The 14,913-nt window shown below is 42.7% G+C and overlaps 1 protein-coding gene across 2 annotated transcripts in view; it reads left to right on the top strand.

The window, feature by feature from the left end:
- The first annotated feature begins 3,001 nt into the window (after positions 1 to 3,001).
- The window catches only part of LOC112256062 (alpha-1A adrenergic receptor), a 29,041-nt gene continuing 17,129 nt past the window's right edge, over positions 3,002 to 14,913 (top strand). For both annotated transcript variants that reach the window (XR_002954361.2, XM_024429017.2), the window contains exon 1: positions 3,002 to 4,508. Coding sequence is in view for 1 of the 2 variants with exons in the window: in XM_024429017.2 (XP_024284785.1) it covers positions 3,527 to 4,508 (982 nt within the window). In the remaining variant the exon portion in view is untranslated. The remainder of the gene's footprint in view (positions 4,509 to 14,913) is intronic.

Genomic DNA, 14,913 nt, shown 5'->3' on the forward strand with positions numbered 1-14,913 from the left:
TGATGCTCAATCACAATCTCCAGGGACTCAGTCAGTCTGCTCCAGAAGACTAGTAGAAATAATAATAATAAAAACATAGAGAGGGCGGAGAGGAGCGAGAGGAGCGAGAGTACGAAAGGGCCTGTGGCCAGCAACATAATCAAAAAATGTATATTGACTGGACGTACTGCGAAGAGAACAGGTCCTGTGGCAGCAAAGTGTTTCAGACATAATCAAAAAATAGTTTCTCTTGTTTTAAAGGATTTTGTCTTCCCTAAACAAAGACAATTACATGAGACGTTTGGGAAGTTAGGGCGTTGCTCAGAATCACCTGTAAACTTTTCCAGATATGTTAACATTAGTAATCCCTTGTTATATGGACTTGTGGCCCGTGCTGGACCGGAACACACAGAACAATATGAATGAATGTGGTGTGGCATTACAATGACCAAACTGCTCTGAACCCCTATTGGAAACAGGTGTGGTGAAGAAGAACTCAAAGGTGATATGCAACCCAGAGTATTTGCGAACAAGCTACAGAAAAAATAGCTATTATTAGGACTTTAATTTGCTTCCATTACATAAGCCTGTAAAAACACCTCAATCCATCACCAATGCATGCTGAGCAGTGTAGGAATGTTCTTTCTATATACACACAAGGTAGTTTAGGTTCCAGACAGTGACAGTATACACGGAAGCTGCAGTATACAGTAGATACAGTACAGTAGTATTTCATATGTATGGCTGCATAATTATCCTAGACAAGAAATCCGGTCTGGGCCAAAGCAGTAATTGAAACGCCTGAATGGCAAAAATTGGACAAGAACATAAATTGTTCTGCAAATGCATGAACTATCTCTTCCATTAGACCACCCTAGAGCCCACACTGTGAAAAGTGGGACTAAACTGTTGTTCATTTGGAGTACTTATACTGATTGGAATGATTAAAAACTACGATTTGGATTCGTTCAACCTATTATTCAATGTGTCTGATCAAATATGATTTTATTAATTGAACGAAAGCTTTTAAATTGCTTTCAACACCTCACGCGCATGTGCATTGAATGTAGTGGTGGGAGCCTATCAGAAGAGTTGGAGGCGTGGCTTATTGATGACTTGGCTCTCTGCCTGTTCTTTTTGCCCGCCCTTGAGAATGAATGTGACTCCAGTTAATGTGCTCTTTTGCATTTGTTATTCGAACTTCAGCTGACACACCGCCACCATTTGTAATTTGACTTACATACTGTAAGTGCATGTGCTATTAAAGAGAAGGGTAAGGTTTAGATATTGTGTCTGCTATATATGACAGTCTTGTGTAAAGAATATGTTTGGAAAATTATTTCAAGTTATTGAACCAACTTATTTCTCTATGTCCAGGGAATTTATTTCGTTCATAGTAAGTCAATTGAAGAAATGTGATTAGGTCATTCAACATATTTATTTTTACTTGGAACGGGATAAAAACAATGGGTTGTATTTATATTAAATATTTGTTTTATTTGTTATTTATTAGGTTTAACCAAAGGGGAAAAGTGAGTGTTGAAAGACATAGGTTGCAACTTGACAAATAGGTTTGGTAATAATCAAATAACAGTTGGTATTGAATGAAATATTTGGTTTCAACAAATGTAGTATTTTTCAAATGGAACGACCAAACCAATTTACATGTGATTAGTTGAAGTAATTGTTGGAGGGGTTGATACAAAAATATATTTTTTACAGCGACTGCAACACCTGTGGGAAAAATATATTCACCTGAATCTTAATGATAAGATGTTAGTCTGTCTTGACAGGGAAAGAAATGTTAACAGCTATGCATTGCTAACTAGTATTATTCTATCGGTAAAAACACAGGCAACATTCAGCCATGTACTTGTTCACCTTATTGATTCCCTTTAAGCCTCCACTCCATTTGAACTAAATGACCGATCAAGACAAGAGGCACAGAAAAACCTTCAATGTTTTCAATGCCCAAGATATTCAACCTAGTGTGATGCCCAAGATATTCAACCTAGTGCGATGCCCAAGATATTCAACCTAGTGCGATGCCCAAGATATTCAACCTTGTGCGATGCCCAAGATATTCAACCTAGTGCGATGCCCAAGATATTCAACCTAGTGCGATGCCCAAGATATTCAACCTTGTGCGATGCCCAAGATATTCAACCTAGTGCGATGCCCAAGATATTCAACCTAGTGCGATGCCCAAGATATTCAACCTTGTGCGATGCCCAAGATATTCAACCTAGTGCGATGCCCAAGATATTCAACCTAGTGCGATGCCCAAGATATTCAACCTTGTGCGATGCCCAAGATATACAACCTAGTGCGATGCCCAAGATATTCAACCTTGTGCGATGCCCAAGATATTCAACCTAATGCGATGCCCAAGATATTCAACCTAGTGCGATGCCCAAGATATTCAACCTAGTGCGATGCCCAAGATATTCAACCTAGTGAGATGCCCAGGGTATAATGTGCTAAAGCCCACCTCCAAAATCCAGTTTAAGATTTGTAGTGGTAGACTTTTCGATTATGTATTTCTGAACGTTGTTCATATTACCTGAATATTGTGGAGTTTCATGGTGGATAGAGAGATTGAGGGAATAATTCCTTCTGAAAACGTAGACAAATCCAAAGCCAAATTTGAGCCATTCCATGTTTTGATCAGACAGCTTCTCCTCACATAAAATGCGTGGTCGTGATAATGTCGTGAGTGATTTGTTGGAGAATGTTTTTTTTAAGGAATTCATTGCATAGCAGCATCAGCTCTCATTGAAACCCATTATGAACATAAAGGCACAATTGTTTGATTTTAGTTTAGCCCTTCAATCAAATTGTATTTTCCACCAGAAAAATCCCACTTGAACCCCTGCCACATCCTGCATAACATAGTAGCCTATAGACTAAGCTCCCAAAACAACAATCTAATCAACTCATCTGAAAAAATACATCAATGACATCACAGCCAATAGTCCACTCCCAGCCCAACTCATGAAAAAGTTGCATGCATAGACCTCACCACAAAACCAACACAGAAATCCATGCGTTTTCTGTGCTGCCACAGACATTTTCCTTAGTGCAGTTATTCTTGGGCTACTGCGTAGGCCTAATATGCGTCATATACAGTACGTCTCTTCTGTTCGGCCGTATATCTATCTACCAATTCATACAGTCAAGCTGCATTAAGGAGAGAGCTGCTGAAGCACATACAGTGCAGCGCGCTGAGCAGTGAGGTTTGACAGGAGGCACAGGGGGGACTGCTCGATACTTTTCATGCAGACAGTTCCCAGAGAAGACAGAGAAAGACAACTGCACTGCAATTGGACAGATGTGACAAGACCTTTAAGATACAATTAACTGAGTGGGACGTTAAGAAAATGCACCATTTGGGACATTTTGTTTTAATCCTTGATAACCTCTCCTTTAGTCATGTAGCCTAACAACACTTGGTCGAGCAGATTTATTTCGGGATGGTGTTGCTTGTTTTATTTTGCTACAGCTCCATGTGATTAGAAACCTGCTATGGAGGACCTCTTTAGTCAAAATGAATTTGAGCACTGACGATGCCAACTTATGGGGAAATGGTTCCTTATTGGAATTTCAGGGCGGGAAAGTGGGGATACCGTGGTTGTCAGAGTCGCCTGTCAACTCCACAAACGCCACTGGCAACGGGACGGAGATCGATGAAGTGGATCTTACCCGCGCCATCCTGCTTGGCTTGGTTCTGGGAGCTTTCATCGTGTTTGCCATCGTGGGCAACATCCTTGTCATCCTGGCGGTGGTGACCAACAGGCACCTGCGAACTCCGACCAACTACTTCATTATCAACCTGGCCATCGCCGACCTGCTGCTGGGCACCACCGTGCTGCCGGTGTCTGCCACCCTGGAGATCCTCAACTACTGGGTGTTCGGCAGGGTCTTCTGTGACATCTGGGCAGCGGTGGATGTTTTGTGCTGCACCGCATCCATTATGAGCCTGTGCGTCATTTCAATCGACCGTTACATCGGGGTGAGCCACCCGCTGCAGTACCTGAGCATAGTGACCGAGAAGCGGGCACTTCTGGCCATGCTCGGGGTGTGGGTGCTCTCGGTGGTCATCTCCATTGGACCCCTCCTTGGGTGGAAGCAGCCGCCATCGCCGGACGCCACGGTGTGCCTCATCACAGAGGAACCATTTTACGCACTCTTTTCCTCCCTCGGGTCCTTCTATATACCGTTGGTTGTTATCTTGTCCATGTATTTTAGGGTTTATGTGGTCGCCAAGCGAACCACCAAGAACCTGGAGGCTGGGGTGATGAGAGAGAGGATGAATACGAGTGAGCTGACGCTCAGGATCCACAGGGGATCCCAGATGCATGATGACACAGGCGGAGGCACCAGCAAGGGCCGTGCAACCCAGGCGAGGAGCTCCCTGGCAGTGAAACTTCTGAAATTCTCCCGGGAGAAGAAAGCAGCTAAAACTTTGGGGGTCGTGGTTGGAATGTTTACGCTTTGCTGGCTGCCGTTCTTCCTAGCCTTACCCATCGGTAGGTATATTTTACCATATATATTGACCCTTTTCCAAATGAATATCCAAGCACACCTTTTACAGAAAACTATCTTGATCAATATGAATATTTGACACAGCAGTCCAGCAGTTAAATGAAACAATGATAATAATCATAATAATATGAAACTGTAGCCTACAATTAAAATAACCCTCAATATTTGATAATACACATACAAAAATATTATGGTACATTTAAATATGTTTTGCTGCCATGTTACATTTTGCAAGCAAACTGCTGAAAAGTGGCTGAGAAGATGTTTCTTTAATATCTGGAAGTAAATCTATGTGGCCCTCGGGTCCCATTCAGAGAGAACTGTTCCATAAATCCCATCTCCAGAACGTTGGCACTGACCATGGCCTATATGATAATATCCATTCATTCATTTACTGACATGATTTATCAGCATGATGCCTGCGTCCCAAATGACACCCTATTCCCTATAATGGACTGCTTTTGACCAAATCCCTATGGTCCCTGGTTAAAAGTATTACACTAATGGGATAGGGTGCTTTTTGGGACGCAGACAATATGTATGGCATATTGGACTTTATTATTCTGCAGTGGGGGTCTACTACCTTGCCAAACAACAAACAGTTGTCTATAGCAGAGACTAATGCCCATGGTGTCACCATGTCAGGGTGGGCTTAACTTAAGCAGCTGTAAGACATAATGCTTAGAGGTATGGACCATAATTCCTTAATCATATTACTAGGTCCTAGGAGGTTTTCCTGAGCCGGAGGCTAGTGGAGTCTAGAGGGGCCAGTGGGGGGGGGTAGGGACTAGTGGAGTCTAGAGGGGCCAGTGGGGGGTTGGGGTTAGTGGACAGAGCAGTGCAAATAGACGAGGAAAACGTTCATCATTATTTACTGCTGCTGTTTTCAGGGAGACCTCTGCTCTGTCCTTCCCCTTCTCTGTGCCTCTATCTCTAAGAGGTCTGTTCCAGTATGGTAATATACTGTGTCAGCTATCTATTAAAACCCTAATAAACCAGATGCAGTCAATCACTACAACTCCAGAAATATGCATTGGCAGTCGTGTAAAGTAACTAAGTCAAAATACGACGTTTTTTGGGGTGTCTGTACTTTACTTTATTATTTATATTTTTAACAACTTTTACTTTTACTACACTACGTTCCTAAAGAAAATAAATGTATGTACTTTTTACTCCCAGAAATTTCCCCTTACACCCAAGAGTATTCGTTACATTTCGAAAGCTCAGGCAGGACAGCAATATGGCCCAAATCACACATCTATCAATATAACGTGTTGTCATCACTACTGCCTCTCATCTGGCACACTCACTAAACACATATACTGTGTTTCTAAGTGATGTCTGAGTGGTGAAGTGTGCCCCTGGGTGTCTTGACTGTAAAAACAAAAAACTAAAGTTTTTACGGCCAAAATGTTTGCTTAATATAAGGAATTTTACTCCAGTAACATTATGACAATTGAGTACTTTTTCTACCACTGTATTTAAGTAAATGTAAACCCAGATACTTTTAGACCTTTATTCAATTAGTATTTTACTGGGCGACTTTCACTTTTATTTGGGTCATTTTCTATTCTATTGGGTCATTTTCTAATCTTTACTTTTACTCAAGTATGACAATTGAGTACTTTTTCCACCACTGTGGATTGGCTTGGGACAGTTGTGAATGCATGCACTGAACCAGAGCATGCAGATCTCCAGTCATTAGAAATAATGTAGAGCACTTGAATTGTGAATGAGTTTGTGCTTATCAGGAAGTACTTATCCATAGTGCACTTATTAGGAGTCTGCAGTCCTAGCTTCGACTAGAACTATTAGTTAATTCAAGTCAAAAAATGATGTTTTAAGTGAGAAGTAGGAATTGGTCTGAAGCCTAAAATGAAAGGACATTCACATGAGCCCCACAACGTGTACTCCACGCATGCTTTACCAAGATTTTCCAGCACACAGCTTTGACCTACTACAGTAGCTCTGTTGGTCTATTGTACTTCCAACAATGTGTAGGCAGGTTGCTTACAATTCCAAACTTCTCAAACAGCCTAATTCATTCTCTTAGAGGAGGGGCTCCCACAACAACGTGATTTGTACAGTATACAAGGCAATGTATTGCATTTTCCCCAGCTTACACTAAGACATTAGCTCCTTCCACTACCTTTACAAGCTTTTTTTTATTATATGAAAGCAAGCTTTACTTCTATACTTATAGACTTAAAGACCAACAGGCTTCATTGAGCTATTTTGTCTTGTAGTAATGTGGCGCCTGCCTGTATTTCCTTAAACCTATATTTTAACAATACATGCCATTGAAAAATAAATACACTGCTCAAAAAAATAAAGGGAACACTTAAACAACACAATGTAACTCCAAGTCAATCACACTTCTGTGAAATCAAACTGTTCACTTAGGAAGCAACACTGATTGACAATACATTTCACATGCTGTTGTGCAAATGGAATAGACAACAGGTGGAAACTATAGGCAATTAGCAAGACACCCCCAATAAAGGAGTGGTTCTGCAGGTGGGGACCACAGACCACTTCTCAGTTCCTATGCTTCCTGGCTGATGTTTTGGTCAATTTTGAATGCTGGCGGTACTTTCACTCTAGTGGTAGCATGATACGGAGTCTACAACCCACACAAGTGGCTCAGGTAGTGCAGCTCATCCAGGATGGAACATCAATGAGAGCTGTGGCAAGAAGGTTTGCTGTGTCTGTCAGCGTAGTGTCCAGAGCATGGAGGCGCTACCAGGAGACAGGCCAGTACATCAGGAGACGTGGAGGAGGCCGTAGGAGGGCAACAACCCAGCAGCAGGACCGCTACCTCCACCTTTGTGCAAGGAGGAGCAGGAGGAGCACTGCCAGAGGCCTGCAAAATGACCTCCAGCAGGCCACAAATGTGCTTGTGTCTGCTCAAACGGTCAGAAACAGACTCCATGAGGGTGGTATGAGGGCCCGACGTCCACAGGTGGGGGTTGTGCTTATACAGCCCAACACCGTGCAGGACGTTTGGCATTTGCCAGAGAACACCAAGATTGGCAAATTTGCCACTGGCGCCCTGTGCTCTTCACAGATGAAAGCATGTTCACACTGAGCACATGTGACAGACGTGACAGTCTGGAGACGCCGTGGAGAACGTTCTGCTGCCTGCAACATCCTCCATCATGACCGGTTTGGCGGTGGGTCAGTCATGGTGTGGGGTGGGCCGTGGGTCTTTGGGGGGCCGTATAGCCCTCCAAGTGCTCGCCAGAGGTAGCCTGACTGCCATTAGGTACCGAGATGAAATCCCCAGACCCCTTGTGAGACCATATGCTGGTGCGGTTGGCCCTGGGTTCCTCCTAATGCAAGACAATGCTACACCTCATGTGGCTGGAGTGTGTCAGCAGTTCCTGCAAGAAGAAGGCATTGATGCTATGGACTGGCCTGCCCATTCCCCAGACCTGAATCCAATTGAGCACATCTGGGACATCACGTTGCACCACAGACTGTCCAGGAGTTGGTGGATGCTTTAGTCCAGGTCTGGGAGGAGATCCCTCAGGAAACCATCCACCACCTCATCAGGAGCATGCCCAGGCATTGTAGGGAGGTCATACAGGCATGTGGAGGCCACACACACTACTGAGCCTCATTTTGACTTGTTTTAAGGACATTATATCAAAGTTGGATCAGCCTGTAGTGTGGTTTTCCACTTTAATTTTGAGTGTGACTCCAAATCCAGACCTCCATGGGTAGATAAATTTGATTTCCATTGATCATTTTTGTGTGATTTTGTTGTCAGCACATTCAACTATGTAAAGAAAAAAAGTATTTAATAAGAATATTTAATTCATTCAGATCTAGGATGTGTTGTTTAAGTGTTCCCTTTATTTTTTTGAGCAGTGTAACACCTTTGTTGGTCAGTGTGTACCCAACTTAACAACAGGGGTTGGTGTGTTCAACATGGTCACTCATATAAACTCATATAAAAATCCAAATAACTTTACAGATCTTCATTGTAAAGGGTTTAAACACTGTTTCCCATGCTTGTTCAATGAACCATAAACAATTAATGAATATGCACCTGTGGAATGGTCGTTAAGACACTAACAGCTTGCAGACGCTAGGCAATTAAGGTCACAGTTATGAAAACTTAGGACACTAAAGAGGCCTTTCTACTGACTCTGAAAAACACCAAAAGAAAGATGTCCAGGATCCCTGCTCATCTGCGTGAACGTGCCTTAGGCATGCTGCATTATTATACAACGTTATAATACAATATAACACAGAAATAAAAGTTAAGTAAAAGTAAACAATAATCACAAATGGCAATGGAAATAATGTAGTTGTTAGTATTTATTTAATATTAACAGCTGATTTTCCGGAGGGAAGCAAAAACCAGAAACCAATTTAAGCCAATATGGAGTAAACTGGAAAACTTTTCTCTGATCTCTCTTAAACACTTCTACATTCATGTGGATGCGACCATGTTTACAAATAATCCTGAATGAATTGTGAATAACGATGAGTGAGATAGTTATAGACGCACAAATATCATACCTCCAAGACATGCTAAACTCACCTGTTCTTGTAATGGTGAGAGGTTATCATATATTGGGGGTATGATATTTGTGTGTCTGTAAGTTTCTCACTCTTAATCATTTAGCTGCAAATGCTCTTAGTAATGCTGTACACAGCTGTCAAAGTCCAGTAAAAGAGCACACATTCCCCCATTTTTAAATGGCAGTATAAATATGAAAACATACATAAGTGCTACTGATGTGTGATGTGTGTGATGTAGGCTAGTCTACTGTGTACATGTGTATGTGCTGAAGTTGTTTGTCAGATCCACTTTGGCCAGCTTGACAAATTTCTTAGCTTCTCAAATGACAGAAATATTCCCATAGAGATGGCCTGGTGATAAATGAATCAGCAGGTTTGCACATTTCTACGGGATAGGTGCATGCCCACAATCCGCCAACCTGCCATTAAGCAGTGTGTCCATGGGATGTGCCGTAGGGATGGTGTGCATCTGACGGTTGAGGGCAACAACAACTTACTTGAGAGTTTGAGAGCTGGTCTCGCCACCGTTCTCTCCTCTGTAGTAGCAAGACACGGACACTAGTACAAGTACAGGTCCCACTTCGTCACCTTGCCACTCAACGATGCCCAACCAACCCAAAGGCTCCTTTAAGAGACACCTAATAAATTCAAATAAGCACACACCATGTGTGTGTGCACCAGTGTGTGTGTCAGGAAGAGCGGGGGTGTCAAAAACTATACACTACATTTTTTGGTCAAAATATCCCAGGACTTTCAAATCCCAGGGTGGTGACGCTAACCGTCACTTTACAAACACTGTGTTAGAGGTAAGTCAACTTAACACTGCATTTCAATGGACAGTCTGGAGATGACAGCCACGTTCATTCCAAAATTGCTTTAGTTGTTCATTCACTCAGTACTGATTGAACATTTATTTTTCTTGCATGTTTTGACAGTGCACAGGTGGCGCAAGCAAGCAGTGAGGGGGTTCCTTTATTTGGCCTGGGTTACTGGGTGAGAAGTGATTGCATTTCTTTTTTGAACTGGGCTGCCTGCTGGGCGTGAAGCAGGTGCCCCGCTCTGGCCAACGACGGTGAAGGCGGCTCAAAAGAAAGTGGTGTAGTCAAGCAGGAGTGATGAGTAAGATTCTGTTTTCAAATGCAGAAGTGATTGCTTTTTATAAAAAAACCTTTATCTGCCTTCCTAATGAAAACTAAATAGAAAATGTAAACATTTATTTTAAGGAATAGAGATGTTGTATGTTTGTGGACGACGCACCATGCTGCCTTTTTACTGTCTGGCAAAGATTACTGCTTGTTTTGAGAAGGATCCTCCACCCTCCCTTTTTTCGCCCGATGGCGGGATGGGCCATTGCTCTGTTCAACCTGGGCCAGAGTAATAGAACTAACGACCCTGTCAACAATCCGTTATAGTGGTTATCGGTCAACGGCCAGACAGATCATGACGAATCAAGTTGATTTGTGAATTTTCATGAACATTGGTTTCATACTGGCTTAGCTATGATAATAAGGAGATTTTAATTTAACATTGAGCGCCAACCGGTACGACTATAATTACTGCAGCCTTGTGGAAATGTACTTTTTGACAGGCCCTGGCCTTAAGCCTGTCGCATGCTTCCCAGTCAAAAAAGTTTGCGCATATATTATGAGTACACTTTGTGACATTTTTGTTAGTTGTGGTGTTCAGCAGGGTTTGCGAAAAAAATATTTGTCTCTGTTTGGTGGACATTACTTTTCCTAGTAGGAGTGAGAATGATGGATGTTTATTGTCATTCAATGAAAGATGACTAGTTTTCATGTACATTTTTTCACTTGAGAAATTCTGCATCAAACATCCTCTGTAAACATTTCTAACAGATTTCTTGGATTATTTTAGATTAATTCTGACTATTTTTGTTACGGTTTTCTTCCGTCGAAAGAGAGTCGGACCAAAATGTAGCGTGGTTAGTTCGATACATATTTAATGAAGATGACACACGATAATACAAAACAACAAACGGAACGTGAAAACCTATACAGCCTATCTGGTGAATACAAAACACTGAGACAGGAACAATCACCCACAAAACACTCAAAGAATATGGCTGCCTAAATATGGTTCCCAATCAGAGACAACAAGAATCACCTGCCTCTGATTGAGAACGCCTCAGGCAACCATAGACTTTGCTAGAAAACCCCACTAAGCCACAATCCCAAAACCTATGAAAAACCCCCATACAAAAACACAACACAAAATAAACCCAAGTCACACCCTGGCCTGACCAAATAAATAAAGAAAAGACAAAATACTAAGACCAGGGCGTGACAATTTTGAGGAAGTGTAAACTGGCTATGTTGTTGCTACTGCATCTCAAGAGGGACAAACAGTATTATTGCCACTTTTCTCCTGTTTTTCAAGCTAAAGTATTTTAAGGGAGTACTCGAGACACAGACGTTCACTTTGCCTTGGAGAACCTAATATGAAGTCTCCTTAAGAACCCCCCACTGCTACACAAACACACACAAACATACACACACACACACACACACACACACACACACACACACACGCAGGCACGCACACATTATGCGTTCCTATCCGAGATGAGGTTGCTGGTCACTAAACAAGGTCGGACAGCAGCAGGAGATTCCTCCTACCGCTCTAAGGAACATTTAATTAGATAACAGAAGCACAGAAATCTGGGAACATCCTGAGAACATTGTGAAGTTGTTGTTCTGTTGATCCTGAGGGTTCTTTGGAGTGGGAGGAGGAGGAGGAGGGGGTGTAAGAATGAGGACAGCTCTGGACTGTTTATTTAAGACCAATCAGCAGATAGCCACGAGACTAATATCCTGATTATTAAGGGCAAGTACAATACAGTGTATCATGTTACTTCACAGTACAGCCTTGTTTCACTTTAGGGGCTATTTTAAGCTGCGCTGCAAGAGTTGTGAATCCAAGCATGGATACAGTAGGAACTGTGGACCACGTACATCCATAGTGTTTACATAACCACACCATACAGTGGAATACTCTACCTCTTCTCGACTCCTCGTCAGTATATTATGACGATCCTGTAGTCGTATCCTCACCCATCTATTCTCCCTATCCTATAGTCTGTAAATGCTGCTCTTCTGAGCTTAACTGTCTGGCTCATTAGCTCAAAGGTCTAAAGCCCCAGTAATAGTAGCCTGATAGGAGCAGAAAAACACAAGCTCCATCACACACACACACACATTGTGACGACCCTGAAGTCAAAACCGTTACAACATGCACTCCGAAGATGTGGATGTCGATTATGGCAGCCCCCCACACCTCTCTGATTCAGGAAGACACATTTCAGTTAAATGCATTCAGTTGTACAACTGACTAGGTATCCCCCTTTCCTTTTAACACATGCACACACACAAACACACACACGTATGCATGTGCGCACGCACACACACACACACACACACACACACACACACACACACACACACACACACACACACACACACACACACACACACACACACACACAAGCACACGCACACACACACACACACACACACACACACATACACACACATATACACGCAAGCACACGCACACACACACATCCTCTCTCTCCCAGCCCAGCTCCACTCCCACTGCCTTCATCAGCCTACCTCCTCCCACCAAGGGGGATTTCCTGTGAGCCGCTCATTACACCCAACCACTGCAATCACTAGTCTGTGGTCGATGTAATGTAACTAGAGTGATGGCTGGCTGTGCTCCTAGCGGCTCCTCTCTCCTCAAACTCATGTTGATTTCAGACCACATGCCAGGTGGCCCGAGGGTCTTTTTTCCAGCGTGGATGTTTTGTGTAACTACGGCTCATAGGAGTCAGCCACCTGACTTCAAAGCACAAAATAGACAGACGCATGCACACACAAACACACACACACACAAAGACTAATGAAGGTCACTGACGTGGGCAACCAGTAGCCCAGTGTTAATCACTTCCTGAAAGGACACACAGGTGTCAGTACTCATCTCTATGTTTGTAAGACACACAGCTAAATAACCTGCAGGATTCATGCTCTATCAGACCTGCTCACTGAACTGAACTTTCTCACAGAAAGCTGAGAATGTGTTATTCCCAAAGAGAGACCCATCCTTTAACAAGTACAGTAAACCAATGTGCATAATTGTATCTCCATAGAATGAGAATGAGGTGCAGAGGTTTATCTGTAATATTGCCATCTCAGAGGGCACAAAATCCATCAGCTTCTATCAACGAATATGCATTCAATATACAGGTAACTGCCCAAATAAAGGAAACACCAACATAAAGTGTCTAAATAGGGCATTGAGTCACAACGAGACAGAACAGTTTCAATGCACCTTGGCATTGAATATTTGTCTGGAACTCTATTGGCGGGATGCGACACCATTTTTCCACAAGATGTTCCATCATTTGGTGTTTTGTTGATGGAGGTGGGAAAGTGTTTCCTTTATTTTGGCAGTTACCTGTACATCTCCCTCGTTAGCTGCAGTCAATGAAGGTAGGACATCTAAATGCTGTCTCTCTGATCTCAGCCAGTCAGTGAAGGTGGGACATCTAAATGCTGTCTCTCTGATCTCAGCCAGTCAGTGAAGGTGGGACATCTAAATGCTGTCTCTCTGATCTCAGCCAGTCAATGAAGGTGGGACATCTAAATGCTGTTTCTTTGATCTCAGCCAGTCAGTGAAAAATCATTAATACTCAGGGGATAATTGTGTTATTTTCTCTGCATACATTTCCCTGGACACATTAACCCATAAAAGTGTATATTTATAAGAACACCCAGCACTAAAGGCTTCTTATTTAGCCAATGGTGAAGGCAGCATGTTCAAACGTGACAATTTGTATTTATAAAACAGTGTGTTTGTGTGAGGCAGTGTTGTATTTGTGTGTGATTGAGACGGTGGAGCTGTGTGTGTGTGTGTGTGTGTGTGTGTGTGTGTGTGTGTGTATCTCGATGTGTCTCAATGCGTGTATGCCTCCACCTGCGTGTGTCCATGTTGTGCTTACGCAGTGAGGCCACTGGCCCCTGTGCTCTGGGGGTAATTGAAATGGTGTTTTGAAGGGAAGAATAATGAGAATGCTAAGTGTCAGAGGAGTGATGTCGATACAGAGGGGATGGCAGGTGAGCCTTGTGACCGAGCTGCCATGGACCACTGGACAGGGTCACTAAAGCAAGGGCGCAGGGACATCAAATGAATGCACCAATAATAGCTTAATTCCGTGTCTTTCATTCAAAGCAATAACACTTTCCCTCGGCTGACATCGTTCATCACATATGTATGTAGGCTATGTCACCAAGAAACCAGGTTTTTATAACACCAGACACATCTTACTGTACATACCTAATGGACATTCTATCATTCCGGTCTGAGTGTGTGATTTTCTCTCCCCTCAACACTGATCTTAGACACCTCTTTGCATGTGTGTACATGTGTGTGTGGTCATAAAGGTATCGAACACACCATCAGTGAGAATAACAGGATGCATTGCTTCCTCAGGACGTTCCTGCAGATGCTCTTGTTGTTTCTTACGCTGTGTAATGTTTGATTTATTTTACCTTTATTTTAACAGGAAGTCCCTTTGAGACCAAGGTCTCTTTTGGAAGGGAGCATCTTACAACAACAAATTACACCGAGGGAACACCCCAGAAAAAAAACACAAAGAGAAAATAAACAAATGAAACGTTTTGTGCCATGTGTAAAGTAATGTGTTAAGTTCTGTGTAAAATAATGTAATAATGTGCGAGTGAAGGTTGTTTGTCTGCAGGAAGGAGGTGCAAACACTGTTTTCAGTGGACGGGATCAGATCATTGGAGAAACAATAGTTCTCCCTAAGTTCTTCCCCCA

This window comes from Oncorhynchus tshawytscha, linkage group LG08, assembly GCF_018296145.1.
Source record: "Oncorhynchus tshawytscha isolate Ot180627B linkage group LG08, Otsh_v2.0, whole genome shotgun sequence".
Taxonomy (NCBI): Eukaryota; Metazoa; Chordata; class Actinopteri; order Salmoniformes; family Salmonidae; genus Oncorhynchus; species Oncorhynchus tshawytscha.